The sequence below is a fragment of the Gadus morhua genome, chromosome 13 (assembly GCF_902167405.1).
Source record: "Gadus morhua chromosome 13, gadMor3.0, whole genome shotgun sequence".
Lineage (NCBI taxonomy): Eukaryota > Metazoa > Chordata > Actinopteri > Gadiformes > Gadidae > Gadus > Gadus morhua.
This window is the reverse complement of record NC_044060.1, coordinates 20438164-20465663: the sequence shown is the minus strand read 5'-3', so window position 1 is coordinate 20465663 and position 27500 is coordinate 20438164. Positions and strand designations below refer to the sequence as shown.

Sequence of the window (27500 nt, the reverse complement as noted above, 5' to 3'; positions counted from 1 at the left end):
TTTTCTTAAGGAGCGGCCTCCTCAGGGACAAAGGCCTCTCTATTTTTTATTTTCTTGGAACATGACATTGACTATTCATTCGGAGCTTAGACAAACAGTTTTTGAAATAACAAGATAAGGACGATAAAACAGAGGAGGGCTTGGAGGGGCGCTTAGGTAATGGGCAAACACAAACAGGGTTTGTACAGTGCTGTTATTGTTTGGACTGTGCATGGAATCACTCATCCCAACAGCAGCCAACTGCCAAAGGCACAGCAGACGCAGCGTGTGTGTGTGTGTGTGTGTGTGTGTGTGTGTGTGTGTGTGTGTGTGTGTGTGTGTGTGTGTGTGTGTGTGTGTGTGTGTGTGTGTGTGTGTGTGTGTGTGTGTGTGTGGGGGTGTTGTCGTCGAGTTCCCTTCTGTCAGAAAACACACACACACGCCCCTTGAGCAAAGTCACACACACAGACGCACACACACCGGTGTTGTACTTGCACACACCCGTCCGTTTCACAACAGTTTTCCCAGAACATCCTGTTGATACTAGCTTTAGTGTCCTAGTCAAACATCTCCGAGTCATCTCCTGGCCTCCTCCTTTCTCTCGGCTCTCCAGGACCTCGTTTGGTGTTTGTGTTTTGTGTTTTCTTGGTTGCTGCGTGTTTGATTAGTCATCATCAGGGCGCTAACATCACTTTAACCCTGCCTCGTTATATTAAGAATAGTCATAGTGTCGGGATTCTTTTGTGGTCCGCAAACACAACACATTGTATTTTGTTAATGATTCCCGGAAGCTAAATGAACGTTTTGTTTGATGCTGCTGATCTCAACAGTCTTCTCCTCCGGACTGAGACGCCGTTCACAAAACACTTGACCCCGGGCACCCTCTTTCATTCTCCTCCCCATCAACACATTTTCTGCTTGGCTGTTTGAAGTTATTGATGACCTTTCTGGGTTTTTTTCCACTTGGCTAACCTCTTTCATGCACCAGCGGGCCGGGCCTATGGCGTTCAGATCTAAACTGCGATATTCCGCGGTAGTTAGCGCCGCCGTGATGGCAATGAAGAGGGGATTGATAGACAGGCTGTTTGGGCCGGACTAATTATGCATTCAGAGGTTAGGGAGGGAGAGGGGGGGAAATGGGTGGAGTTGGTGTGGTTTGTGATAGAATTGAACACAGGCCAGTATTGTCATTTATATTTGCCATATTTTCATATTCATAATTGTTTCAGTACAATATTACTGCCAAAGATAAAAATTTGCTTCAAGCATGTGTATAAAAAACATATATTAGTATAAACGTAGTATAACCAGTAATATTGACAATTAGCTTTAATTGACACTATTGTTGAAAATATTTAAAATAATATCCTCATTTGGTCCTTCTCTGAAGCAGCCAAACAATATCATAAAGAATAGAAGTGACTTTGTGAAGGATCAAATCCTCCCACATTTCCCCGCCGGCCGGTCGGCTCCAGTGTTGGTGCCGTGCGCCCTTTGCTGTTTCCTGGTCTGCTCAAAGCGGTGTGTTCCCTGGCCCCCGGCGCCCTCTCCGGGCCCTCGCTCTAGCACCGGCCCTGGACAACATCAGTTACGCTGTCTCGCAGAGGCCAGTGGGACATCGACAAGACAAATTTGCCAGTAGTACGGAGGCAGAGAGCGAGCCATCCAGCGCTCGCCCTGCTCGGAGACATGTCGAGGCGGGGTGATGGGTAGTGGCGGCGGCGGCGGCGGCGGCGGCGGCGACCCGGCCAGATGATTGATACGTGGGGGGCGGTCGGCCGCAGGTAATAGTTGGCCGTGGCATTAGGGGGCCGGACATATTTTAGGCCTAAGGGGGTGAGCACCAGCAGGCCAGTGATTACTGCAACATAAACAGAGGTCCAGCAGAGGTCCCAGCCTGACAGAACCATAAACTAAAAGCGGTGTCAGAGACCTCCTTCCGCCCCCACCCCCGCCAGCCTCCCCCCTATCCCCCCGCAGACCCCTCACTGTATGTGAGGGGCAACAGCGCCGGTTTAAAGAGGCGTGAGCACCGAGGGGCTCCTTTTTATTCGCTGGATGATGGCCTGCAACTGATGTCATTATGATCCTTAAATCAACTTTCTGCTTGCTTGAACATGGTCACCAGGGGTGCGCGGGGAGGGGGACAAGGACAGGAAAAGGTTGAAGAGCTCGGCCTGTCTCGCTGCCAGAGATACCTGCAGCGGGGAAATTGAGTTGGGCCGCCGGTGATCCATCAAGTGTTCCAACAACATACATTTTTTAGGAGCGCGCGTCCACATTTCCCCAGTCGTAATGAGCGCGAGTGGCCACGCGTTGAAGAATGGAAACCGGGGGGAGAGATAAACCAATACAGTGTTTAAAGGACGGACAAACCCCCCCCCCCCCCCCAAAAAAAAAGAGAAAAGGAAAGATGGATTCATGGGTGGATGTCATTACACCTCCCAATGTAATCAGATGGCCTCCCCTTCTCTGCGAGATGGAGAACGGGGTTTGTCCAAACACTGAACATAATCCCTTTCAGCGCGGCGTTCCCGTAATGACATTTCGCCGTCATTTACGGGGGGAATCATGAACCGCGGCCCTCGCCACAAATTCACAGAGATCCAATGACGGTTTGGTTAGGGTGGGCTCGGGAAGGAAGACAGAGAGACCCATAAAATCCCACGCTGGATCCAGGAAGAGACAGCTTCTGTCCTACACTCCGTCACTCCCCCCCTCCTCCTCCTCCTCCTCCTCCTCCTCCTCTTCCTCACAACGCGCGGGGTCTGGCCGCGGCGGTTTCGTCCCAGTAAACAGCGGCAGTGGGGTCACAGGGACTGCTGGGTAATTGAGCCCCCCCGCCCTGTCAAGCGCATCGGCTAAAAATACATCGCCCACTGTCACTGGGCACCAAGTGGGGGGGGAAAAATGAATGTTGCTGCTGCCGCCGCTGTCGGGGGCGGGGTAAGGGAGTGGGCTGACGCCCGCATCATCGGTGACCTTCCCCTTCTCCGGCCGTGGAACCGAAAAAGAAAGAGAAGAAATGCGCAACTGTAGCCCGGAGGAAGCCCCCCCCCCCCCCTCGCCACACCGTCACCACGACGACGACAACAGCGTGGACGGGGACGCAGGCCTTTGGATAATGAAGCCGTGGAGGAACACGCCGACGGACGACCGTGCCCCCGCCGCGCCGCGCCGCGGTATTATAGCGTGTTTAGCCCGTCACGGGAATGTGATTCGATTAGCGCACATCAAGGCGCTGGGGGCGCGGGGGCGAGGGCGAGAGCGGGCAGGGGATAGACAGGCCCGCCGGCGGGAGGAGTGGGTGAGGGGGGGGGGGGATTGCTGCGTGCTACGTGGAAAGGTTATTGATTTGTCCTGCAATCATTTCCTGCTCTTTGATATGCAAACGGTCCGGTGTGAACAGCAGTCCTATCAGAGTCGTTTCACCGTTGCGAGCCCCCTTCGTCTCGGCAGAGTCCTCTTGCCTCATTACGCCAATGCTCTCCATTACCGGCATAATTAAAATCTTTAGTAGCTTATCAAATTAAAAATATTTTTGCTGATCGTATTGAGATCTTCACCTCGCAGTTATTTTTTTCTTCTCCCCTTTCTTTCTTCTTTCTTTCTTTCTCTCTTTTTTTTTTCTTTCTTAGACACACATCCACACAACAGGAATAAATTAAGAATAAGCATTTTGCACACAATGTTTTACAATCTGGTGCTTGAAAGGAACACTTCTGGTATCTTTAGAGCTGGGTGATTAGAAACAGAAGGCTTGCGAAGGGGGGCTGGGGAGGGGGGGGGCCGGTGGTGGTGGAGGGTATAAACCCAAGGAGATAAGCACGTGCAAATCATCTTCCATTTAAGCCAGTGCTCATTCTGAGAATGGATTTAATTAATTGTAATGTTAAACGAGTTAGCCTGCCCATCGTGCTGCCATTTAATTTCCACCAGATATCCAGGGGGGCCTAATTTTTCCTTTTTTGAGGAGCCTTCACAAAAGAACTACATCCTCAACGCAAACGTCTAGCTTTTTTCCATGTTGGTTGTTTTTGTAAAAGCGTGCCATTATTACAAACAAACAGTGCTCTTTGTCTGACACAACCAAAGTGAGCCAACAAAGGCTGGTTTCGGTACACACGGAAACTAGGGTGTACAAATAGTATTATCCTCCGTCATCCTCCCGTACCGCCCCGGGTGCCTCGGCGCTCCTGTCACTCAGGCCGGATGCGACGCACAGGGGAGGGCGCAAACAAGCACTTGTTGGGTTTGTATTTACGCGTGTAGTTCTGTCTCGAAGAGGATTCTTATGTTCCCTCTGTTGGCATGCGCCGCACTGCGCTTGACTTGTTTAATGCGGTTTAAGTCTTCTGTGTCAATTGAAGGCGGTGCAGAGCTTTAAGTATTTTGCACATTAATGCGTTTTTCCAGAATATTCCCCCAGGGTGCGATTGTTACGCTGAGGCAAAGGGGTGGGCTTGTGCCTGTTCCAACGATGTCTCCTTTGTAAACTTTTTGTTTTTTTTGTGCGTGTGTTTGTGTGTGTGTATGTGTGTGTGTGATTGTGTTGTGTGCCCCCTTTACAACCCCTCCATTGTATTCTGTTTGTCTGGCAGAGAGAAAAAAAGATGGTGATTATTCAGATTTCATGCCTTGTCTGGATGTTAATTATTTACTGTGGGCATGTAATGTGCTTGAATGCCAGGGATGTGTGTGTGTGTGTGTGTGTGTGTGTGTGTGTGTGTGTGTGTGTGTGTGTGTGTGTGTGTGTGTGTGTGTGTGTGTGTGTGTGTGTGTGTGTGTGTGTGCGTGTGTGTGCACGTGTGTGTGTGTGTGTGTGTGTGTGCACGTGTGTCTGTGTGTGTGTGTCTGTGTGTGTGTGTGTATACAAACACGCCTTAGATCACAAGGAGGGAAAGGAGGGAGGGCGCCAGAGAGAGATTGGAGGACAACAGTTTTTCCTCCGTGTGCTTCCCATGTAGTGGAATACTTTCTAATTAACACCGGGGCCTTTGTTTACCGAAGCTTTGATTTAATTATCCGCCGCCGTCATCGGCCACGGAGAGGAAGGGCGCCGGATTAGGGCGGCTAATTGATTTAATTATCCAATTTGTTTGTGGCAGGCATGATTCCCGCCGATCTGCAGCAGCTGTGGAAGGAGGTGGCGAGCGCGCACGTGAAGGAGGAGCACAACAACGGCGGCCATCACCACCACAACAACAACAACAACAACAATGGCCACCGGGGCCTGGACCTGTCCTCCCCGTCCCTGCCAAAGAACCCCCACCACAACCAGCACACCCCCACCAACGGACAGTACCACAGCCACAAGAGAGACGGGTGAGGCCGCAGCCCCCCCCCCCCCCCCCCCCACACACCCATCACTCATCGTCCCTCTCATTGTACCGTAGCGTCTGGTCAATAGTCTCCTTTTCATAGACGAATACAATGCGAAAGACAACAACACAAGCACTGAGGTGGTGGAGGGGGCTGGGTGTGTTACTCCGGGAAGGTTCTGAGTTCATACCCAATGTCTAGGGTGCTATAACACCCGACCCCTAACCAGCTCTGTAATGCCACGTATCTTAAATAACATCTATTCACTCTATAGTCACAGTCGATAAAAAGTCTAAACTAAAGATACAAAGAGACACTACAATACTGGCTATGAGTAGGACTCGGGCTGCAGAAGAAAAAAAGCTCCCATGGTTCAGCCTTCATGCGTTTACTTGTGTCTTGTAAGCCTCAGTAACAATACCAACCCGACCTGCTAAGAGCACACTCAAGGCGCGTGGGTGTTGTTTCTATTTCAAACGGTAGCTTCTCTCTGGGCCCAGAGATGATGGACACGTGGTCTCTGAAGGACTGCTAGCCTACGGTATGATGAGCTTTAATTTGTAGCTAACATTTTCATTAAGGACAGCACCTGGGAGCAGGGGGGAAGTGGAATGGGGGGATTTGAGGAAAAAGATTGCAGGTAATGGAAAAGGTACTATTAATGACAGAGAACCACAGTTAGTGGTGGCTTGGGAGGGGCTGTTTATCGCCGAGATACCGAAGCTTTGTCACACTACCATTCCTTTACCAGCGGAAAACGGGTGACAGAGCACTAAACTATGTCATTTAAATACACAAGATGTTAGGGACTTTTCCCCTATAACCGGCTTTGTCACTCGAAAGCAGGACCAAGTGCAGAGGAAATGAAGCCGTCGATAAACACCGAACTCCCTGCGTGATGCAACAAGACACTACATCACTCTTTAAAAAGGAGAGCGTGATATAATGAGAGGGAAAGAAATTATGAGGAAAGATGTTGAACGCTCCTACGCAATTGGGGACGGTTAACTCAATCTTCCCAACAAATGACGGACTTCCCACCCACCTGCCAGCCTCCTCGGCCGGCGTCTGTGTCTTTAAGGAAGGGACCGATCCTGGAGCAGCCTACACCCTGGCTTGTTTTCTCACACCGAAGCGCGATCTTTTGAACCAGCAGTGAGGGGAAGGGAAAGCCTTCGGGGCGCGCTGAGCTCACTGCACAACATCTGACTTGTGTTCCGCTGATCAAAACCAACCGCGTCCTCACGGATGCAGAGCCGAGTAAGGAACATGTTTAGCACACTAAACCAGCCGGCCGAAGGGGAGGGAGGGAGGGAGGGAGAGAGAGAGAGAGTGTGTTCATGCATCGTGTCAGTGTAGGACAAATAATAGAGATGACGAGAGAGGTGGCCGAGGCTATGATGGTGAGCGACAACCACAGGTTTATCTTTTGAAAGTTGTTCACTGGGATAGACATATATAAATGTATATTCAATACCAATAGATTCACGCAGCAGAAACGGCCAACATTAGCCGTCAAAGGTGCTTTCCTTGCCCTCTTCTCTGTGGCCCTTTTCCAAACGCGTGCACACACAAATACGCACTGAGGAGAAGATGTACTTGTGCGCTGCCTGCACCTGAGTCACACCCTAGCAGGAATGTTGTCCAGTATCCAGTATCCAGCGGCTCGCAATGTGTTGCTTGTGTGACAACAAACTCCCCCCCCCCACAAGGGGAGACAAATGGAGGGACAGCCAGGCTCGATCTCCCTAATCATCTGGCAACATCTGTTGCTTAGTGTCTGATATTAACGAAGCCATCAACAGTGGTTAAACATGCAACGCAGGTGAAGGAAGGCCGTCTGGGTTTAAAATAACCACAGCAAACCAGTTAAAAAACAGTTATCTTGAATCATAACTCATAGCGAATTTTTCGCACTTGCCTCCTCACACCCTCTTCTTCTACGCCTGTCTCTCTCTCTCTCTCTCTCTCTCTCTCTCTCTCTCTCTCTCTCCCTCTCTCTCTCTCTCTCTCTCTCTCTGTCATTCCAGCTGTGAATTACCCACACAGATTTCCTTTCACACAGACACACTCGATAAGCAGCAGCACGGGAAAAGACAAAATGGGGGGAAAACAGTTCCTATTAAACACGGCGTGATGCTAATTTAGATTTATAAAAACTCCTTTGGTAATCCTTTCATGTGTATTATTTTTTAAATTTTAAATCACATAAATATCCGTAGCGTTGCGCCTCTCTGTTTGATGATGCAGTCTCATCTCTCTAATCGGACTCCATGGGAAGGAGCCGGCTGAAACATTATAACGTATGATTGCTCCACGCAAGCCTCTCGGAGAAGAGAAAGCTGTCTGTGCGTTATAATCCTGGGATTTGAATAATCAGGTTGGAGATAATGGGCTGGGCCGTACCGGGGCCGTAAATAGAGAACATCGCCCTCATCCTCCCGACTCTGAACTTAATGAACTTTTAATTGATGCGGTTTTGCCAGTCCTTTTGTCATGCAACAGAAACAAGCTGCCTCCCTCCCCTTACGCATGGGGCCTGTTTTTCCCGGCTGGCTTCAGATTGGTTTACAGCCGGCCCCCTAAGTAGCGTGTAGTTAGTTTCATGTGTCATATCAAATCTTCCCAGGCACAGCGACGCCTGCAACTAAAACCTTAAGTGCATCTAGAGGCATCGCCCGCCCCGGCATTGCACTTCCGTCTTAAGGAAGGGGGGGGGAGAAATTCAATCACCGGCCCCACCAGCCTGACACTGAAACACGGCGGGCACGTGCTCACACTTGAGGCAAAAGCCTCGAGCAACCAAGTCATGACAAACCGCCGTGGATCGTGTGTGCAGGCCGATGACAAGCAGCCCCCCCCCCCCAATATGACGGCCGCTCAGCCGGTCGGTCTGTCAGTCATTACAGCGTCGTCGTCCCCCCCCCCCCCCCTTCCGAAACCTTATGGGATTGCACACAGGCGCACACACACTCGCTCAAGCGAGACGGTTTATCTTTGTTCAATGGCTTGCTTATTTAAATGAAATGCTTCCGATCTGTATCTGACATCAATTCCCCGTCCGGCGCGGGGTAGCGCTGGGTAGCGCTGGGTAGCTAGCTAGCGAGGGAGGGCGCATCCACACAAAGCACTTGGCCCACTTTGTTTCCCAGCAACCGTCAGCCGAAGTGGCGCTCTGGGGACTGTAACTACTGCAATCGGTTAAGCAGATAAATAATCTGATTTAGGACAACACTCCCCTCTCTCGCGGCTTTAATTTGTTTTACAGCAGGAAGATTGTAATTAAATCATTTAGGGTAAAACCGTTGAGTGGCAGCGAGCGGAATGGAGATGGAGGAGGAGGAGGAGGAGGAAGATCGGGTGGAGTGGTTTGAAACCGAAGGGGTGGTGTTTGTGTGTTTGTTGGGGCTGAGATTGCTTTCTATCTGTCCCCTCTGTCTGGAGGGAAAGGGATAGACAGAGAGAGAGAGAGAGAGAGAGAGGGAGAGGGAGTCGAGTGTCGTTGACTTTGTCAACTGCGCTCCAACTCTTTGACCCTCATTGGTGGACATCCATCTTTCCTTCTGCTGGCTGATAGATTCAGACCATCAGCCAAGTGTACCATTGATCAGGACTTGTTTACAGCTGAACTCCCTCATCTTGCACCCAGATGTTTTTTTTGTGGGCTTCCCTTGTGGATGTATTTTTTTTTTGTGGGGGGGGGGGGGGGCTATGTACAAACTCAGAGCAACACCTGTAAGGTTCAGCCGGTCTGGCTCCGCTTTAATCCTCTGCTTTTATTCTCCAGAAAGAGGTCGGTCCTGCCTTATGGCCGTTACGGGATCGGTTCAGCTGCCCTCCCCCTGCTGTGCGGCGGGGCTATATTATCAGTGTGACAGAGCTGTCAAGGGGGCGAGTCAAACTTAACACAGCGGCACAGAGCTGCAAACCAATTTTTCTTGGACTGAACGAGGTCACAAGTGGAGCGACAAGCCCGCAAATCGAAAAAGCGTAGCTGTTACCGCTAATGTAGCCCATTTGGTGTGAATTTGGTCATTTAGCGACATTTAGCTACACCGCCATTTTAAATAAGAGAGAGACTCTTCTGCCGGCAGTCCTTAGAGGTGCATTGTGTGCACCTCGTGCCCCGCGCACTCCACATTTCAATATCTTATTAATACACAATTAAGTGACAATCCTGCCTGGAACGAATTAAGAAAGGATCTCTTTAAATTAAAAAAAATCCCAGTTTTCCCTTCCCCTGTCCCCACATTTCCTTGTTAGAAACCAATTACAGTAGGTCCTCGGCCATCTATTTATTAGCTGTATCAAAACAGAGGTCTTGACGTGAATGCATAATTTATAATTGAATTAGAAAATAAATTCTGACTTTTGACGGAGAGAGAGGGCGAGAGAGTGAGGGAGAGAAATGCTAACCACATTCATAAATGCTTGACTGCCTCCTAATTGCAATGCAATTATCACATGTTATGAACAATGTGAACTCTTAAGCAAGTAATTATAACACAAGAAAACCTGCGACAGCCCCTCAAAATTTCCCCACTTCAAGTACAGCCTTGCTTACAACGATACAAATTAGATTTTAATCCGAACATTGGCCTATTTAATCCTGCAAAATTGGCGCGCCAAGATTAAATTAAGTCCTTTTCATTTTTGGTTAATTTGGTTTTTCAAAACTGCAATTTGAATCCGAGACAGATGGATGCGTATGATTGGCTGAACAAAACAAAGTCAAATTGTTATTCAATTATTATTATAATATCATATGGGTGTGTTTGCGTGTGTTTCAAGGCATTTTAAATCACAAAGACAATTCTCTGAATAACTCAAAGAGAATACAATGTTGTGCGCTATCTTTATGCAGAGAGCGAAGAGAGACTATTACCCAAGCTGTGTTCAGGGTGTCGTAGTAAAAAGAGGTGGAGGAGGAGGAGGAGGAGAGCTGATAGGGCACTGGAGCTACCAGAAGCACAGGTGGCAGCGATATAGGCCAGTTCCCCCCAGGCTCTTGTCTGGCTGAGAGTTGTAGATCTTGCACTGGGTTTCTGGAGCTCTTACCCCCCCCCCCCCCCCCCCCCCACTACAACACAAACCTCCATCCTGCTCATGGTATGGCTTACTGGTATGGGAACAACACAATCGTGGGAAGTTATTTCTTTTGGTTTTGGTCTCTCCGGTTGACATCTCCACGTAGACGCCTTTAGATTTCTCGGAAGATCATTTAATTGATCAGCGATCTGTTAGTGAGCTGTTTATAAATGTATGTTTTTTTAGTGTTGAAGTGTTTTTCTTCTGGGGTAGACTTTGTCTGGCAGAGTTCAGGAAAGCCTGCCAACTCACCGAGATAAACCCCATCGGAGCAGAACTGATCAGGTTTCGGGTTTTGCCAAGGATCAGCAACACCAAATAATTACATATTGATTCACTTCTTCCTCCTCTTCCTCATCTTCTCACGTAAGGTTCATCTCCACGCCACATGTTCACATCGTGACGGCCTCGCGGTTCCAAGTGTGAGGGGTGGGCACGTGTCAATGTGTCACTCCTCCTCACTCCAAAACCCTCTAGTCATGAGATGACCGCATCCAATTTAAAGGGCCGGTTAAAACATAACCATGGAAACGTGTTGCTGTTACCTGATGAGGTCTCCATGGTTTACTCAAACCTCTCATACAGTCAGTGGTGCTAACCGTGTCCTCTCCCCCCTCTGTGTGTGTGTGTGTGTGTGTGTGTGTGTGTGTGTGTGTGTGTGTGTGTGTGTGTGTGTGTGTGTGTGTGTGTGTGTGTGTGTGTGTGTGTGTGTGTGTGTGTGTGTGTGCCCAGGTCCTCGCTAGAAGAGCCCTCCCACCACAGCCACCCCCTCTACGGTCACGGCGTGTGCAAGTGGCCCGGGTGCGAGGCGGTGTTTGACGACTACCACTCGTTCCTCAAGTAAGAAAGGCTCTGTTTCCGCTGGGGGCCTCCCAGCTTTTGTGTGCCCGCTTTTTGTTGTTGTTGTTGTTTTGGCGAGTCGATGGCGTCCATGGCGGGCGTCAGGGGAGGAGCAGCAAGTGCTGCTGCCCCCTGGTAGCGCCGCCTCGGGCCGAGCAGCGCCGCTGAGACGGGGTCTCCGTCTCGGCGCGGCAGGGGCCTCCTTGCTCCTGTGATAAGTGCCGTTCCCATGGCGACGGGGGGCCGTTTTTCCCAAACAAACAAGGAGGAGGATGTTTATCTGTGGCAGCCGACACTCTGGGCGCTCCACATGTTTGCCCTTGTCACTGGACGCGAGTGTGTGTGTGTGTGTGTGTGTGTGTGTGTGTGTGTGTGTGTGTGTGTGTGTGTGTGTGTGTGTGTGTGTGTGTGTGTGTGTGTGTGTGTGTGTGTGTTTGCATGGGTCAGTGCGTGCGTGTGTATGTGTATAGTTCTGTGTGTGTGTTTGTGTGTGTTTGCGTGTGTAATGTTCTGTGTGTGTGTGTGTGTGTGTGCTGTTGTTCGTTTGGCTGCCTCACTCAGCTCTTTTCTGTCTTTTCACCCTGTGGTCTGTTTGTCTTTCAGCTTTCTTTCTCATGCTCTGCCTCTCTCACTTCTTTTCAGTTTGTTTTGTTTGTTTGTAGAAGCACAATAAGGCCGCTTTTTGCATGCTAAGCGGAAATGTACTGTGTGGTTGTGGGTGTGTCTGTGTGTGTGTGTGTGTGTGTGTGTGTGTGTGTGTGTGTGTGTGTGTGTGTGTGTGTGTGTGTGTGTGTGTGTGTGTGTGTGTGTGTGTGTGAGTGTGTGTGTGTGTGTGCACATTTATACTTGGCCATTAAAAAAAGCAGGCCTATATCAAAACGAAGATTATGGTTGGCTTTACTTAAAGATTAATGATTCAGGTCAGTGTAGTACCGCTTCCACTATTAATAATACTACTACTATTCCTTTTTTTTTTTTGGGATAATTAATTACATACTTTTCTTCATCCAATTTCAATGAACGGTTGCTGTATGGCGGCTGGCTATTGATGCTGCGAGGCCATTTTCTCATTAACTTTTCTACAACGTTATTTGAATGTTATATATTGTATAAGGCAAAGCGCATTATGCACACCAAACTCAGTGATAATCAAATCTGCCGTTTTTCTTAATGACAGCCCCCCCTCCACTCACCCACCCAAGATACCCAGTCGTGTGTGTGTGTGTGTGTGTGTGTGTGTGTGTGTGTGTGTGTGTGTGTGTGTGTGTGTGTGTGTGTGTGTGTGTGTGTGTGTGTGTGTGTGTCGGAGGGCTGGCGGTAATCCGACCCCGTAACAGCGCCATGGTTACAGAGGGGGGATCAAATCATCATCTGCGTTGCCGCGGCGGCAAATCAATGGCTAACCGCCGCGCCGGATTAGCCGCACTTTAAACAAGATATGTCACAATTTTATTATGCTAACAACACGTGGACACGGTTAGCGCCGGATGTCCTCCTAGACCTGGCCGTGTTCAAATAAAAGAGGAAGAAGAAAGGAAAACAAGAGCTCCACGTACCGGTGTGTCCGTTTCCTGGCTAAACAGGAAACAGTTGGACCTGGAATATATAGGAATTTGTTGAGACACAAACATATGCAAGGAAGCATTCGGGTGAAATATTCAACATGAACTTCACCCGTTTTCGTTTTTTTCGTTATCGAATATTAACAACACACCCTTTCATCCTGCACACAAATGTTATTAAACACACACACACACACACACATTCTTGGGTCGCTCTGGGAGTGTCCCTTCTATCCATCATGATGTTGTATTCTGACATCGCCGCGCCCTTTGTTTATAAAGGAACGAGGAATTAAATTCAGCGCAAAAAAAAATTCCATAGGTCTGTCTTAAGTGCACTCTGCTGTTTTTTTTTTATCATGGCAACATCTTGTTTACTTTAGTTGCCTGCCTAAACTGCTCCGAACATGTTAAGAAAACATTTGGGGAGAGTCTCCACAAAGCTGCCTTTGTTTAGCGGCGGGCGGGTGAGAGCGAGACACACAGAGGTGCTAACTCTCAAGCCCTTAAGAACTTCCACATTTAACCCTGAGACACACACACCCACGCACGCACTCTCACCGCACACAGCCTCTGGCCGATCCTACACCCACTAATACAACAGGAGGGTTGCACACAAATGACAGTCTTTTTAAAAATAGGACGGGAGTAAAATAAATATTGGATGTCTGTGTGTGGATGTGTGTGTGTAAACTTTTGACCGCATGTACAGTATGTTAAATATGTCTTTGTGTCTGTCTATCAGAAACACAACTATCATGAGTTTGTGTGTGTGTGTGGGTGTGCGCATCTGCGTCTGTCTGTGTGTGTGTGTGTGTGTGTGTGTGTGTGTGTGTGTGTGTGTGTGCGCGCCTTCATTCGTGCACGTGAGAGTGGTGGGAAGGGCTCTAACGTCAACCAGATTTCATCCGTGACTGCCAACAGCAACAGCTAACAGGACCAGAAATGTTGCTTTAAAGCTCACGCGTGTTTATTTTATCTTTCAAAGAAAACATGACATACCTGCAGCATGCGCTATAGCCATCGATAGAAGACAAAAGGCCTGCTCTTTGTTTCGGGCTCCGAGAGGGGGGAGTGGGTGCTGCCTGAGGGGAGGGGGTCACAGCGATGTGCAGCCCCGGTGTCTTTTGTTGCTCTTTTTCTTGGGCTGAGGTCGCTGCACTTACCTCCAGTTTCAGGCCTGGGGGTCAGAGTCAGGGCTGCCTTGGAGTGCCCTCTAGTGTCTCCCTCTCCGACTGGTCGCTGGGGGCAAAGGAAAGCCACAAGCCCCGACGCGGTCTAGCTATCGAGAACCCAGATGGATCGTTAGAGCCTTGAAAGCCACTCCTCTGTGAAGGAGGGAAATTGTTTTTATTTGTATTTGAAGGCATGAAAGAAAAAGTAGGAGGTTGAATTTCTGTTAGAATTTGTCCGAACTGTTGACATTACGTTTCTAACCATTCGTGAATGCAACAGCGTACACGGTGTTGTGATGGATTTTTTATTCAGTCACATTTTTCCTGAGAACTGCAAAATAAATAGAAATAACGATGCAGTGTTAAGCTTCAGGTCCCATATATATGTAATACTAAACAAATGACAAAATAATAAAAAGTACCGACCGCTCCAACGGATACATAAAAAGCTGCACGTTTTAAAGCAAAAGGTCTGTTTAAACTTGTTTTTCTGTGGCCATTTACAACAGCCACTGACACCCTGTGAGAAAGAGAGAGAGACAGAATGAGAGGGAGGGAGGGGGAGAGAGAGAGAGAGCTTTTAGAAGCCGTTTCATTTGAAGTGGAGAAAGTGACACATGCCAGCGTTCATAGTCTCTCCCTGATGTCTACCACCCCCATGCTCCCTCCACCACCAGCACCACCCACCCTTCCGACCCCCACCCCCGGCCCCTAGTGTCCGGACTCCCTTCTCAAGGCTTGCATTAGGGGGGCCATTTGAATATTTCATTTCCTATTAATTATGCACTGTGACTCGTGCATCATTAGAAGAAATAAAGTGGATTGTAACAAAAGGATGAAAAGGAGCGCCGTCTCTCTCTCTCTCTCTCTCTCTCTCTCTCTCTCTCTCTCTCTCTCTCTCTCTCTCTCTCTCTCTCTCTCTCTCTCTCTCTCAGAATTCCAAAGCACCTCACGTATACTGGGGCCTTTTATTGAAAAGGCCGTACCGTGTTGGTTAAATTGAAGTTGAAACGTCTTTACCTATTATTTCCATCTTTGAGATTTAGTAAGATGTCCTGAAATGTTTACCGGTTTCATTTCCCTGGCCTAGTTAATTAAATGGACATTTATTTGATTCAGACAAATGGAAAGAGAGCGCGTAGATAGAGGTTGGTTTTCAGGAGAAGCCTGTGTTGGCTGCACTTTCTTCTTTTAAATATGCCTTTTTAATTTATCTTTTGGGCAAAATAATTTACCTTGAGTGCTGTATGTATATCACAGAGGATTGGAAAAAAGTATTAGCAAAATACAATAGAAGTCTGTTCAAGGTAGGCAGGGAAAAAAATCGCTTTCTCTATGAAGATTTAAATCACGTCTGTCAAGGTCCTCAACCAGGAACCTGGCCGTCAAAGGAAGACCTTCGCATTTCAGCACTTTGAATTTTTCATTCTCATCCTTGCTGTAAAATATAATTGAAGGTATTATTTAAATGTTATTGTTTTTTAAACAATGTGTGTTACGAAACTCCAAACTACATTTGTAGGATTTTCATTATTCAAGGGAAGTTTGTTTCCAGACAAAAGCCTAGTTTTGACAGAGAGACTTTAGTTAATTGATTGCCTTTTGCCGTCCACGATTTCTCTCTTTCTTCGAATCGGGGTGCGTTTGATTTGCAGTAGGAAAAGAATGGGGCTGGGATTGGGCGGGGGGGTGCATATGAAAAGACAGTGTCCTGTCGTCGCCCGGCGCCACACAGAGAGAGAGAGAGAGAGAGAGAGAGAGAGAGAGAGAGAGAGAGAGAGAGAGAGAGAGAGAGAGAGAGAGAGAGAGAGAGAGAGAGAGAGAGAGAGAGAGAGAGAGAGAGAGAGAGAGAGAGGCGTCGTCTGGTGACAGTGACCTACATGGTCACTGCATATGTGATATAATTTATGATATATATAATATATTGGATCCATTAGCGAGCATAATGAAGTAGTGAAATGAAAGGGTATTTGTGAAATCAGTTCAAACATCCTGCTTGGATTATGATTAAATGATTAATGAAATGCTCCTGCATAAGCATTTTCAAACAGTAATTCATGCGAAGGCTGATAAAATTCCTCCAATCATATTTCCTTCACTCGTGAACCTTATCTCCACAATTTTATATAAATCACAGGAAGAAGAGACAAAAAATCCCTGTCTGCTGCCCAGCGAGCTACTTATTTAGATTAGTTCTAAACATACGGGAAAAGGGAACATCTTTCGCAGTATAAAATAATCACGCATAATTATAGCCATAATTCAACTTTGTGACAGATCCCATCTCCTCTGCCGGTGTGTCCTCTACGCGATTCATTTGGGTTCTCTTAATCTAGATGACATAATTAACGGCCAAGAAGAATGAGCGGACCCGAGAAAGAAGCGGAAAAGCAAAACAAAGTAAAATTGAGATTCTGCCATGCAAAAAAAAAAAGGAAACGGGGACGTGCTTTGAATGGAGATGGCGTCGGTGTAATTCACCACGAGGAAGTCAAGCTGAAATTCCTCAATCATTCTTCCTTTATGTAAGAACTTGAGGCGAAGCCGACACGGGCAGCTCATGAAATATGAACGCCACAAAACTCATTCTTGATTAACGTATATTCCCTCATTGCTCTTGTGGATACCGTCTCCCCGCAGAAACACATTCCGACATTTATTTTTATTTTGTAACCGTGAACGCTCGTCCCCCTCCCCAATGTTATCGGAGTTGGTCGGGGTGCTGAAATTCATTAATTACTCTGCGTGTCAGAAGGTAAAAAAAAACCACCTGAACGTCCCCTGAAGGGACGGCGAGAGTGTCAATGCGGAACGTGTCAAACAAGAAAAGCCAACTGACTAAACAAATGTTCTCTCTCTCTCCCCTGATTGGTCGCCCAGGCATCTGAACAACGAGCACGCGCTGGACGACCGGAGCACCGCTCAGTGCCGGGTGCAGATGCAGGTCGTGCAGCAGCTGGAGCTACAGGTACGCCCCCCCCCCCCCCCCGTCCCATCGTCCTGCCCCCCTCCCCCTGCTCCCTGTCCAACACCCACTCTGAGGCAGGGGTCAATGGTAACGGGGGGGTTGAGAGAGTGGGGGGGTTGAGAGGGGGGGGGGGGGGGGGGATGGGGGGGGTTGAGAGGGGGCTCAGATGGAATTGTTTTGTTCATTTGTGAGTATCCAGTCATTAAAGATGTGTTATGCATGCATGACAGCCGGGGGAAGACGAGAGGGGAAAAAAGAGAAAGATATATGATGAGCCCAGGGCGAAACATGAGGAGATAATTACATTTTGAATTTAACTGGGTTCTAAAGTTATTTATGACTTTTAACTGTTCGCCACCAACGATAAAAAACCCGGCGGACCGCCTCGGCGACGGTGTGGATGGGCGCCCTTAATGCCGCGCCGGGTTCATTGAGCGCAAGGGAAAGAAAAAAAAGTTACCTTGGTGCGCGACTGAGGGGATATTGTGGTGTTGGTAATCACTGGATTTAATGCAGTGTCCTCTGTGAGTGGCCTGTGATGCTCGGTGCCGCCGTGGAGCTGGTGGGGGTTGGGGGGGGACGGACACTGGAGAAAACATTTGCATATGTACATTAGGGATGCACTTATGGAAAAAAGGCACCATTCCATTAGCAGAGCTAAGTAATGGCTAGCCGTGTGTGTGTGTGTGTGTGTGTGTGTGTGTGTGTGTGTGTGTGTGTGTGTGTGTGTGTGTGTGTGTGTGTGTGTGTGTGTGTGTGTGTGGGGGGGGGGTATGTGTGTGTGTGTGGGGGTATGTGTGTGTGGGTGCATGCATGCGTGTCTGTTTATTAAGATGGTGTTTCACGTCTTTATCGGTATGAAAGGGTAGGATGTAACTCACAGGTCCGTTGAGAGGGTCCGGGGTTGGGGGTGGTTGAGGTGGCGATGGCGGGGTCTGTTATTTTATTTATCAGCCGCTGTTGCTAAGCAGATCTAGCCGAGAGCATCTTTAACCCGTCGCCGATGTCATGCAACCTCCATGCTATTTGAACTCTGTTGTATCGGAAAAACAACTTCAAATCGAACAGGGCAACCACGCAAACCAGGTTTACGTAACAGTAACTTTCAACAGTAGAGGTGTGTGTGTGTGTGTGTGTGTGTGTGTGTGTGTGTGTGTGTGTGTGTGTGTGTGTGTGTGTGTGTGTGTGTGTGTGTGTGTGTGGGTGTGTGGCGGGGGGGGGGGGGGGGAAGGGGGGCTACACGTCGAGTTTCGGAAAAGGTTACAACGTAGAGAACGCCCGATGGTTTCCACTCGGGCGTGTTTGTCGTCCCGAGGGAGGTTTTTATCGGATCTAAACTTTCACCGTGTGAAGCCTGTCTCTGTAATAAAATATGGCAGCTACAGCCAGCCCCGACAGCAGCACAACGATAAAACCAGGGGGGGGGGAGGGGGTTACGTTTAGCGACGACACACAGTCTGGTTGAACCTTGGAACGCAGGAGGCCGAGGGGGGGGGGGGGGGGCGGGGGGAGACTAATCAACGGCCGGCCCTTTTATTCCGAAGCGTCTTCAGGACAACAAAATAATTAGACGGCCCAAGGAGCACAGATCTGTAAGCGTTTCATGTGCTGCAGTGTGTAAAACGGCACATGAAGTAGCGCACAGAGCCGTGAGGAGGGGACGGGCCAGGGTTTGGGTAAATAAATACAGAGGCAGAGCAGAGAGAGAACGGCATTTGGTCCTCATGAAAGATTTAATGCTTTCTCCTTGTGCTCGTTACAGCTATCCAAGGACAAAGACCGTCTACAAGCCATGATGACTCATCTCCATGTCAAGTCGACAGAGCCCAAAGCATCGCCACAGCCGGTGAGCAGTTACTCCATCAGAAGTCCCTCTCGAACCCCACCCCCACCACCACCCCACCTCCACCACCACCTCCTCCACTACCACCACGTCAGATTCTCCTTCATCCCCTCCACCTCCTTTTGTTTGTCTTAATTGGCACACGTGTATTCATTAATCCCTTCCTACATCTCGCTGTTTGTCGGCTAAACAAAAAGCAGCTGGTTTCCCTCAGAAAGACGGCTGTAAATATTGTCTTGGAGCACATCTGGTGACATCTCCGATTCAATCTGGCGGGGCGACGGAGGCGACAGGCAGCCTCGGCTGCCGGTTGTCTGTTGAGGCCTGAAAGGTCAGATGGGAGGAATGAAAGCATCAAATAAATAGATATTGTTAGAGGAAAAATATTTGGAAATATTTGACAGAGGTAACCTTGTGTGACCTTGATTTCACAGATTTTCCAAATCATGGTCACTTTCAAAAATCCAACCACATTTTAAGTTGTCAGTTTTATCTAAAGATATTAGGACTCAATATTATTAATAATATTGTTATTATTATTATTATCATTATTATGATTATTATTATTATTAATATTAATAATAATAATAATAATATGAATATATATGTATTCATGTTTATTTGATATAATTTTTTATCTTACTTTCTGGTAAAATTGGTTGATATATTTGGTTATGTAGTAGCATAACATGTATTGCACAATTAAGAAACATTTTTGGATATCTAAATACAACAATATATTAACACGTGATGGGTTTATACTTAATTAATAATGAGAGCAATTTTCTAATTATAATAATAAACAGCTAAAATATGAAAGGGACCTAACCACTATAGATCATACATTTCCTATATGTTAGTTTCTTATTCCCCCCCCCCCCCCCCCCAACAAAAAAATGCTAAAACAAACCAAGTGAATTAAGTTCTGAATTTATACTCAATATGAAGCCTTAAGGTTGACATAAAAACAACCAGATGTAATGTAACATAGCAGACCTCTCGAGAACAAATGGCTGGGCGGGATCACTGTACATGATTCCTGTGATCCCGGTGCAGAGATCCCCGGTCTGGGTACTCCTCTCCCTGTGGCACTCAGGGCCCAGTGGGTGGCATCCAGCCTGACACCGTTTGGTCCTGTTTAAGAAGGGCCCTCGCAGCCATAGATCATCTGTATCGACGAATGCCCACAGATCATTGGACTCGTGGGGGAGGGGGCGGGACGGGGAAACACATACATACATACGCACACGCAAGCACACACACACACACACACACACAATACACACTCAATACATACCACGCGTTCAAGGGCCCCCTTTTCACTCTTCTCTCTGCCGGCGCATTGTGGCAGCCAGGCTATTTATTTGCAGTCATAGTGTTGTGATGTTGCCTGCGTGTGTTCCACGCAGCAGACAGAGCCTGGGGATGATGGGGTGACAAAAGGCAGGCTGTCGCGGCAGTGACTCTAACATTCAGAGAGAGAGAGAGAGAGAGACGTAGACAGAGAGGGAAGGGGAGAGGGAGAGATGATGGTGTAGATTAGGGTGTGAAACGAGAGCTCTGACACCGGGACATTTGTGTGTGAAAAGTGGTTTTGGCGGCAGACAGGATCCCTTCCTGCGTGCGCTCCCTCTCTTGCTCTCTCTCCCTCCTTCTCTATCCCCCTCTTCCTCTCTCTCTCTCTCTGTATTGCTCCCTCCCCCTCCTCCCTCTTCCTCTTTTCCCAAGGGCCGATGACATCGGTTGTGTCAGAGATCGACATTTACACATTTACACTCTGAAGGGGCAGGGGGGGGGGGGGGGGGGAGTTAATCATTCAAATGAATCCACTCCCGCTCTGTCCTGCAGCCTGAGTCCCTGCCACTGTAAAGGGGCTATGAGTCATACATCTGACCCCTGGCGAGGTGATCGGGGAGAGGGCTCACACACAGCTACTACCAGCCCCCTTGGCCCCTACTGAAGCCCCAGAGAGGGAGGGAGGGAGGGAGGGAGGGAGGAGCAGCCTCACTCACGGCCCCTCCAGCTCGGGCCTCCTGCTCTCTGTGTGTTTGTGTGTGTGCGTGCCCGCCTGTGTGTGCAACAGCAAAATAAGGGGGGTTGATAAGGGGTCTATTGGCAAAGAAACTGAAAAATAGACTCAAGAAAACAAACAACTCTGTTGCTGACAGTAATTGCCACTCACTCGGCGCACTGCGGTTGTTGTTGCTGTTTTGCAACCCAACTAATAAAGGCGTGCGTGTGTGTGTGTGTGTATGTGTGTGTCTGTGTGTGTGTGTGTGTGTGGGGGGGGGGGCAGGCCCCGTCCAGCTAAGGCAGGCTGGGGTGAACTTGATGCTAAGGTTCACCGTTGTATCTGATCAAATAAGCTGATACCACGTGTTGTGTGTTGTTGTGTGTGCCTTGTTGCCATCTTAGCCTTGTTGCCTTGTCAGATGAGTAGAATTCAATTTATTCTTTAGAGTTTGCCGGAGGGGGGAGGGGGAGATTGGGCTGGGGGGGGGGGGGGGGTACAAAAGAACTGTGTGCCACATTAGCAGTATATGTTTCTGTGTGTGTGTGTTTGTGTGTGTGTGCGTGTGTTGTGTGTGCGTTGTGTGGGTGAGTGTCTCGCCTCTGCGGTGTCACTAAGCATTCTTGTCAGAAATCTGACCTTTTATGCCATACATAATTAAGGAGGGACTTTTTGTTTATTTTTCTTTAGCAGCTCGCCGAGTCAAAGCCAGTATAATTAGATCACCAATTACCATTTCATTAATTTCTGTCTGAAGTCTCATTTCGTCTCGGCGCTGGAGTGAGCCCAAATTGCGCGGCAGACAAAAGCCCGGGCTATTACCCGGCTGTCTGGCCTATTGTGTGCACCCCATCCGTGTTTACGGCCAGGGAATATGGATGAACCGGTGAAACAAAGCCACGCTAATCCACCGCCAGAGAAGTCAACACCCCCGCGCCATCCCGCGTGATAGCATTGTGTTAGAAACACACACACACACACACACACACACACACACACACACACACACACACACACACACACACGTACACACACACACACACACAAACATCTCAGAGTGTGATTTATTTGGTTCTCGATTTAGAACAACACTGCTTTCACATCGTATGTATGTGTGTGTGTGTGTGGGGGGGGGGGGGGTTTGAATGTCCCCACGGTGATATCGAAATCATTTTAGGGGCAGTGCCTGCCAAAAAAGCCAGGGTTCATTCTCTGATTACCTTTAATGAGAATCGGAAAATATGGGATGTTTGCGCAATGTTTGTGTCATAAATGGTATTAATTAAATGAATACAAATACATATATTATCAGTCAGATAATTAAGAAAATTGATTTAATTTGATGCCGACGTGTGTGTGTGTGTGTGTGTGTGTGTGTGTTTGTGTTAATGAGGATCTGTCTGCTGTGAGGTCAGATGTTATACATTGCCTGTTAGGTTTTTGTGTTTTGTTTTCTCTTTTTCGGAGGGATCCTTTCAGACGGCCACGTTTAATTTCCCCTAACGAAACAGCTCCTTCGGCAAATCAGCAATTAGAGCGATTTAGCTGCGCTGTACGTCCGTATGTGTGTCATTAGTTTTCCTGCCAATTAATAGCTGCTGCTGCTGCTCCAGCAGAAGCGCCCTGCACCGCGTCCACATGCAGCCGCTGGGAGCCCTGGTACACCTAGCGGCCTGCACACATAATGAGCTCACCTCCCAGCCAGTGCTGCTAAACTCTGCCTTTGCCCCCCCTCAACCCCGAGCCATTCAAACAAATACCCCCCCTCCTCACTGATAATCCGACTCCTCTTCCTCCTCGTCCTCCTCCTAACCTATTAGAAAAAAAGGAACCGGACAAAGTAGAAAACACCATCCCGTCCACCGACGCCGTCACGGCACTGGCGGCGGCGCCGAGGTCAGCCCCGCTGCAGTCGTTAATCACCAGAACACCTTCCAAGCAGCTCCTAATTAGACTTCCTCGCCACATCGCGTGAGCGGCTAATTAGCCCAGACCAGCCTCCTCTGACCGCCGCGGCGCCAGCTAGTTAGGGGGGCTCTACCCAGCGGTGGTCTCGGATCACGCAGCCACTCGTCTGGACCCTCTTCTGGACCCTCTCTTCCTCCCCCCTCTTTCTCTGCTCTCCGCTCGCTGTCTCTCTCTCTCTCTCTCTCTCTCTCTCTCGCTCTCTCTCTCCCTCCAAGTCATCTGGGTGGGGTCGTGGGCCCCCCTACTTCTCAACCAAACTGTCCCTTCCCCCCCCCTCCTTTTGTGTAGCTCGGCCCAGTGCCCAAAAGATATGTGTGGGTGGGGGAGGGGGTGGAGAGGGGTTGAACCAGCCTCTCGATGATTTGAATGAATCCTTCCAACTGCCAGTCATGGTTCATCTTTGTGGGGTCGGGGGGGGGGGGGGGGGGGTGATCCTCCACGTTTACTATGGACTGCCCAGTTAGACAATCAACACCACAGGGCTAATTAGCACGCTAACCAAACCCCTGTCTCTGTCCGTCTGTCCGTCTCTCTGTCCGTCCGTCCCTCCCACAGCTCAACCTGGTGTCCAGCGTCACGCTCTCCAAGACGGCGTCGGCGGCCTCGCCGCCCCTCAGCCTGCCGCAGACCCCCACCACGCCCACCGCACCCCTCACGCCGCTGTCCCAGACGCACTCGGTCATCACCGCCAACAGCCTGCACAGCCTGGGGCCCATGCGCCGACGCTACTCCGACAAGTACAGCATGCCCATCTCCCCAGGTGGGCCTCGCACCCCCCCCCCCGCGCACGACCGACGCCGCGGGTCCCCTCGGCGTGCATGCTGAGGGGCACAGGGCGGACGTTGAACCCGTAGCACACTGCGCCGCTACAGGGACACATTGACAGCAGCGCAGCATAGTCTACACTCCTAGACACATGTAATCGTACCTTCACAAAGAGACAATCAAAGCACACAGACCAAACTGGAGTTAACGCTTAAAAGGTAAACAGGAAGTGGCATGTATCTGGGTTCACTCGTTGATCAAATTGGATCAAAGCTTCCGCTCGGTAATTAGAAACACAAGGGCTTTCATTTGGACACATTCTTTGACTGCAGTGCGTCCGCCCCATGCGTCCTGTGCAATGCTAAAGCTGTACGTTGTGCTGTGTTGTATGTTCCGTGTCCACAGACATCGTGCAGAACAAAGAGTTTTACATGAACGCAGAAGTTCGGCCGCCCTTCACGTACGCGTCCTTAATAAGACAGGTAAGGATTCTGTTTGTGCTTACGGAGCACTTAATCTGGTGGCTGAAGCACGCTGGGGCTCTTAATCTTCTCCCGGCGCGAAATAAACTCAATAAATATTCAGCTTTGACACAAACTGCTTATTTTCTACTTTTCTTCCTCACCCCCCCCCCCCCCCCCCCCCCCCCCATTTCCTGCTAAATTCCAAATGCAATTTAGAGTCATTTTTTGATGAGTTGTTCCAGCAACACTCTGGTTATTATGGAATTCATTTCACACAACAGTAGGGACGGCCCTGTTTTAAGATGGCCAGTCAATTATCGCTGTGGCGCAGTAATCTGGCTAATCTGGGGAATTAATCTGAGCCCGGGCCATAATTGCTGCCCCATAATCTGCCCTGAGAAATGTTTTTCCCGCTTGTCCTTCGTTTGCGGCCGCCGCGAAAAAGAAAATATATTCAAATCTGTCCCAATTTGAATAGGAAACAGAGTGGGTTTACTAAACAGAGCCGGAGTGCAGCACAGCCTATGTTTTTCATATTTGATGTTGCATAGTTGAGCCCTGCCGTGTGCTAACCTGGGCTGCGTCTTGTGAATAATTGATTGCTTTTAGTTTTTTTGGGGGGGGAGGGGGTAGGTAACAAAAGGCTAAATGTTTTTCCCTGTCACTTTCCGCTCCGCCCAGGCGATCCTGGAATCACCGGAGAAACAGCTAACACTAAACGAAATCTACAACTGGTTCACACGGATGTTCGCCTACTTCCGGCGCAACGCGGCCACGTGGAAGGTAAGGCGCGCCCCGTCTGTCTGAGCGTGTTTCACAGCGAACACAGGAAATGGACGACGAGGGAACCTGAGGAGGAGTTGAGCAATGGCCTAAGCGCGTCAACTCCTTGAGTAATCCCATTACTCCTTTTCAAACAATACGCCACCCTGCTTATTCTCTCGGAGCTGGACCCGCTTCTATTTTAACAAAGCGTGGCTTGGACACCGACACCCATAAGAGGAGAAATGGGCGCGTTATTGTGGAGAACGTCTTAAAAAAGTCCAAGAAAAACAAGCTCAGACCGAATATTTAGAAATGTTTTGGCGTTGAGGGGGCATGTGTTTAATCCAGCTGCGCTCTGCCAGTGACTTCTGGCTGAGCCCCCAGTACACATCTGAGCAGGACACACTTCTGTTTCCACTGGGCAACACACACACACACACACACACACACACACACACACACACACACGCACACACGCATACACACACACACACACACACACACACACACGCGCATACAAACATACTCTACTCCCAAAAGTTACGCACATTCAAACCCACAATCTTACATGTGAAGGCACACACACACACACACACACACTAAAGTATACAAACACACACAAACACTCTTAAACTTCCAGACATGCAGGAGCTGCGAAATAAATCAGTGAGAGAGGTCAGGGGACCTGGTGAGAGAGGGGGAGGCCTGATGAGACGTGTGAGTAGCAGCAGGAGCAGGGCCGTGGCGGTGCCCCTATCGGCACTAGGTGCTGCCCCACGCGTGCAGCTGTAGTATCAGGCTCCATGCATCTCTCCCATTGTCTTCTGCTGCCTGTTGAAAGCCTTTTCCATGGGGGCGCATTGGAGCGGCTAATACTGGAACGCACGTCTCACACGAATGCACACACACTGACACACACACTGACACACACACGCGCGCACACACATGCACACACGCATAGCCGTTCATGACTCACTCACTCATTTAAGCTGTCTAGCGTTTCTATGAATATATATATTTGACTGTTATTTAAGGTATTAGTGAGCAGCGGCATTGATCAATGGTTTGAAACCAAGACTGCATTACCATGGAAACTGGCAGAACGTGTATTCAATATTTCAGTAATTTCATACTTTGGCTATGAATGTTAATAATTGCTTTTAAACATGATAACGCCCGGCCTCTGTGATAAATATTTCTTGCCTTTCTTTCCATTACTTTTTTATTATTACAATTATTAGTTGTTTTATTATTTGTTTCTCGATTATCATGATCATTTGTGTTAATCGCCGATCAATTCTTTATTGTCATAAATACACGAGCGGTGTGTGCGATGCCTCCCGGTGTACTGAAGGCTCCCTGTTCTCTCTCTCCCCCTCACGCCGCCCCGCAGAACGCAGTCCGCCATAATCTTAGTCTTCACAAGTGTTTTGTGCGGGTAGAAAACGTAAAGGGGGCCGTGTGGACGGTGGACGAGCTAGAGTTCCAAAAGAGGCGGCCTCAGAAGATCAGCGGGTAGGTCGAGGGCCCCCCGCGTCTCTCCGCCGACCCCCCCCCCAGGGGGGGGGAGGGGAAGGCTGCTGTGTCTGTGCTGTTGTCGCTCCATCTCATGTCTCTGTGCTGCATACGGCCCCTGCTTGCCTAATGCCTCCCATGCTTCTCCCCGGTGCCTTTTGGTGATGCTCCATAACCCCCCCCCCATCATCCACCCCCCATGGCTTGTGCTAATTGTCATTTGGATCCTTGTCCCCGTCTGTCCTCGGTGTCTTGTCTGTCCCGCGGTGCGTCCGTCCGTCTGTCCGTGGTGTCCCTGCTGCCTGCGTACCCCCACACATCTGCATCCTGCCGCTCCCCCCCACCCGCCTCCCCCCCCCCCCCCCCCCCCCCCCCCCGCGGCCCCCCGCCCCCCCCCCCCAGGGCGCGGTGCGCACCAACCTGTCCCTGCACCGGTGCTTTGTGCGCGTGGAGGACGGGGGCGGGTCCTGGTGGACGGTGGACGAGGAGGCGCGGCCGCACGTGCAGCGCGGTCGCCCGCGCAAACCCGCCTACGCCGCCGCCGACCGCAGCCTTGACCAGCTGCTCGTACAGTAAGCCCCTCCCACCCCCCCCATGCCGCTTCACCCCCCCCTCATCCGTCATGCTCCGCCCGCTGGCTTCCTGTGCTGTGATGTTGGCTGTCCGTACCTGTGTGGTGTTTGTTATGTGATCAGTAGCATAGCCTTAGCACCTTGCATTACCGCAGTGGTAACTACGTTAGTAAAACATTTGATATACACCTAAATATATATATATATATATAAATATATATATACAGTTGTTATGTGATATTTTATTGATCTCAGGGTGTGTAAGAGTGGTGTGTGAGTGCGTGGTGCTAATCGGATTGTTTCTAATGCGCCCAGAAGCCCGGCGTTGGTGAAGAACATCCAGACCAGCCTGGGATACGGCCCGGCACTCTCTGCCGCCTTCCAGGTACACCTCACACACACACGCACACACACACACACACACACACACACACACACACACACACACACACACACACACACACACACACACACACACACACACACACAGATACACAAAAAACACACACAGACACACATACAGACACACACACACACAGATACACAAAAACACACACAGATGCACAAAAAACACGCACACATACACGCACACACACACACACAGATATGCAATCACTCCAACATCCCACCGACCCGCCCAAACACTGAACTCTATCTGAGGAC

At 49.3% G+C, this 27500-nt stretch overlaps 1 protein-coding gene across 9 annotated transcripts in view; it reads left to right on the top strand.

Annotated features, from left to right (window-relative positions):
* foxp1b (forkhead box P1b) overlaps nt 1–27500 on the top strand; it is a 110076-nt gene that overhangs the window by 73620 nt on the left and 8956 nt on the right. For 8 of the 9 annotated variants that reach the window (XM_030375343.1, XM_030375342.1, XM_030375340.1 and 5 more), the window contains 9 exons: nt 5088–5304; nt 11122–11229; nt 16847–16934; nt 18697–18780; nt 23312–23516; nt 23927–24003; nt 24667–24768; nt 26144–26265; nt 27153–27222. In XM_030375343.1, coding sequence (XP_030231203.1) covers nt 5088–5304; nt 11122–11229; nt 16847–16934; nt 18697–18780; nt 23312–23516; nt 23927–24003; nt 24667–24768; nt 26144–26265; nt 27153–27222 — 1073 coding nt within the window. The remainder of the gene's footprint in view (nt 1–5087; nt 5305–11121; nt 11230–16846; nt 16935–18696; nt 18781–23311; nt 23517–23926; nt 24004–24666; nt 24769–26143; nt 26266–27152; nt 27223–27500) is intronic. The other variant, XM_030375341.1, reaches the window with a different exon arrangement.